Below are 1,765 nucleotides of genomic sequence, written 5' to 3'. Positions count from 1 at the left end.
CTCTGTGTTTGCACAAGCGTGTGTAACTGTGTGTGTGCATGTGCTCCCAGCAGCCTGTCCCCTTGGGACTTGCTGTCCTGTAGCGTGTGTGTGTGTGTGTGTGTGTGTGTGTGTGTGTGTGTGCGCTCTTGTGTTTGCATGCACGTGCATGCGTGTGTGCTCCCAGAAGCCCATTTTCCTGAGACACCCTCCCCTATTGTCTGTGTGTATTTGTGTGCGTGTGTACATGTGTGTGTGTTCCAGCTGCTGGCTCTTGAGGCCCTCTTCCCTATTGTCTGCGTGTGCATGTTCTTGTGTATATGAACATGTGTGCATGTGTGTGCAAGGCCCCAGCAGCCTGCTCTAGGGGACCCTCCCTCTATTGTCTGTATCTATGAGCGTGTGTGTGTGTGTGTGTGTGTGTGTGTCCCCAGCAGACCACTCAGGGGGGCCCTCCTCTACTATGTGTGCCTGTGTGTATGTGCGTGTGTTCGCGTGCACCCCACATCCCCAGCAGCCCGGTTTCGGGCTTCCCCTCCCCCAGCTGGCACTGGCAGCCTTGCCTGCTCTGTGCTGACCGTGGGTGCCATTGTCCGCAGCGAAGGGGAAGAAGAGCTGCAAAGGGGAGGCCAAGGGTCCGGTGTCCAAGGTCACGGGCAAGAAGATCACCAAGATCATCGGGCTGGGCAAGAAGAAGCCGTCCACCGACGAGCAGACCTCATCCGCTGAGGAGGACGTCCCTGCCTGCGGTAAGGCCTCTGGGAAGGTGGCAGGCATGGGGGCCAGTGCAGGCTAGTCCCTGCTCCTGTGACCCCTCGTGGTTAGTGCTGGGCATCCCTGAGTCCGACCCCCAGAGGCCGAGTGGAACCGGCCCAGGAGAGCCCTGGCTACAGCCTCACTGGGGCAGGGAGCCTGGTGCCCGGATGCCCAGATGGGTGGAGGAGCTTCCAGCCTGCAGGTTCATGATGCTGAGTGACGTGGGGTCCATCCCAGTTCACAGAGACCACAGGGGACAGAGAGAGCTACCCCTGGGGGTCACCCAGACTGCCCACCAGGCCTGCCTGCCTCTGAGCCACCCACCTATCTGTTAGCAGTTGAGTGTGGCCCTGGGGTACTTTAAGCTCCTTGAGGTGTGGCTAAACTGGGCCCACACCTAGCCCTCCAGGGGGAAGGCACGGCAGCCTGCGTTTGGCAAGTTGCCTGTGGAGTGGCCGGCCCTCCCACTGGTGCAGCCCCAGCGCCACACTTCCCAGAACCTTCCATCACTCCAGGTCAAGCGAGTGTCTCCTTCGCTGGCCGCCAGACTGCACCCAGGAGAGTGTGCCCGTGAAAGTGGCCGCTGAGACACCGGAGGCCACACTGGCTGGTCCCTCGGGCCCTGTGCCTCTGTCTGCAAGGAATGTGATGCCTTTGTCCTGTCTCCCGGCGGCAGGCTACCTGAACGTGCTGACCAACAGCCGCTGGCGGGAGCGCTGGTGCCGCCTGAGGGACAGCAAGCTGGTGCTGCACAAGGACCGGGCGGACCTCAAAGCTCACATGGTGTCCATCCCCCTCCGCGGCTGTGAGGTCGCACCGGGCCTGGACCCCAAGCACCCACTCGCCTTCCGGCTGCTCCGCAATGGGCAGGAGGTCGCCGTGCTGGAGGTACGGATGGTGCACCCGCCTGACACCCTAGGCCTTGCCTCTGCCCCCGTCCCTCCCTGTGGGTGAAGCTCGCCCCTCCATGTGCATAGAACCGCCTACCCTGTGGGAGGAGCCTGCTCCTCTGTGTGGGAGGAGCCCTCCC

General features: G+C 62.3%; 1 protein-coding gene across 1 annotated transcript in view; it reads left to right on the top strand.

Annotated features, from left to right (window-relative positions):
- The window catches only part of AFAP1 (actin filament associated protein 1), a 57,446-nt gene that overhangs the window by 29,455 nt on the left and 26,226 nt on the right, over positions 1 to 1,765 (top strand). The window contains exons 9-10 of the mRNA XM_004715061.2: positions 579 to 728; positions 1,412 to 1,623. Of these exons, the coding sequence (XP_004715118.1) occupies positions 579 to 728; positions 1,412 to 1,623 (362 nt within the window). The remainder of the gene's footprint in view (positions 1 to 578; positions 729 to 1,411; positions 1,624 to 1,765) is intronic.

Source organism: Echinops telfairi, unplaced genomic scaffold (genome assembly GCF_000313985.2).
Source record: "Echinops telfairi isolate 266 unplaced genomic scaffold, ASM31398v2 ScPeMD7_28;HRSCAF=97, whole genome shotgun sequence".
Lineage (NCBI taxonomy): Eukaryota > Metazoa > Chordata > Mammalia > Afrosoricida > Tenrecidae > Echinops > Echinops telfairi.
Note: the sequence above shows the minus strand (reverse complement) of the source record. Positions and strands in the feature narration are given on the sequence as shown.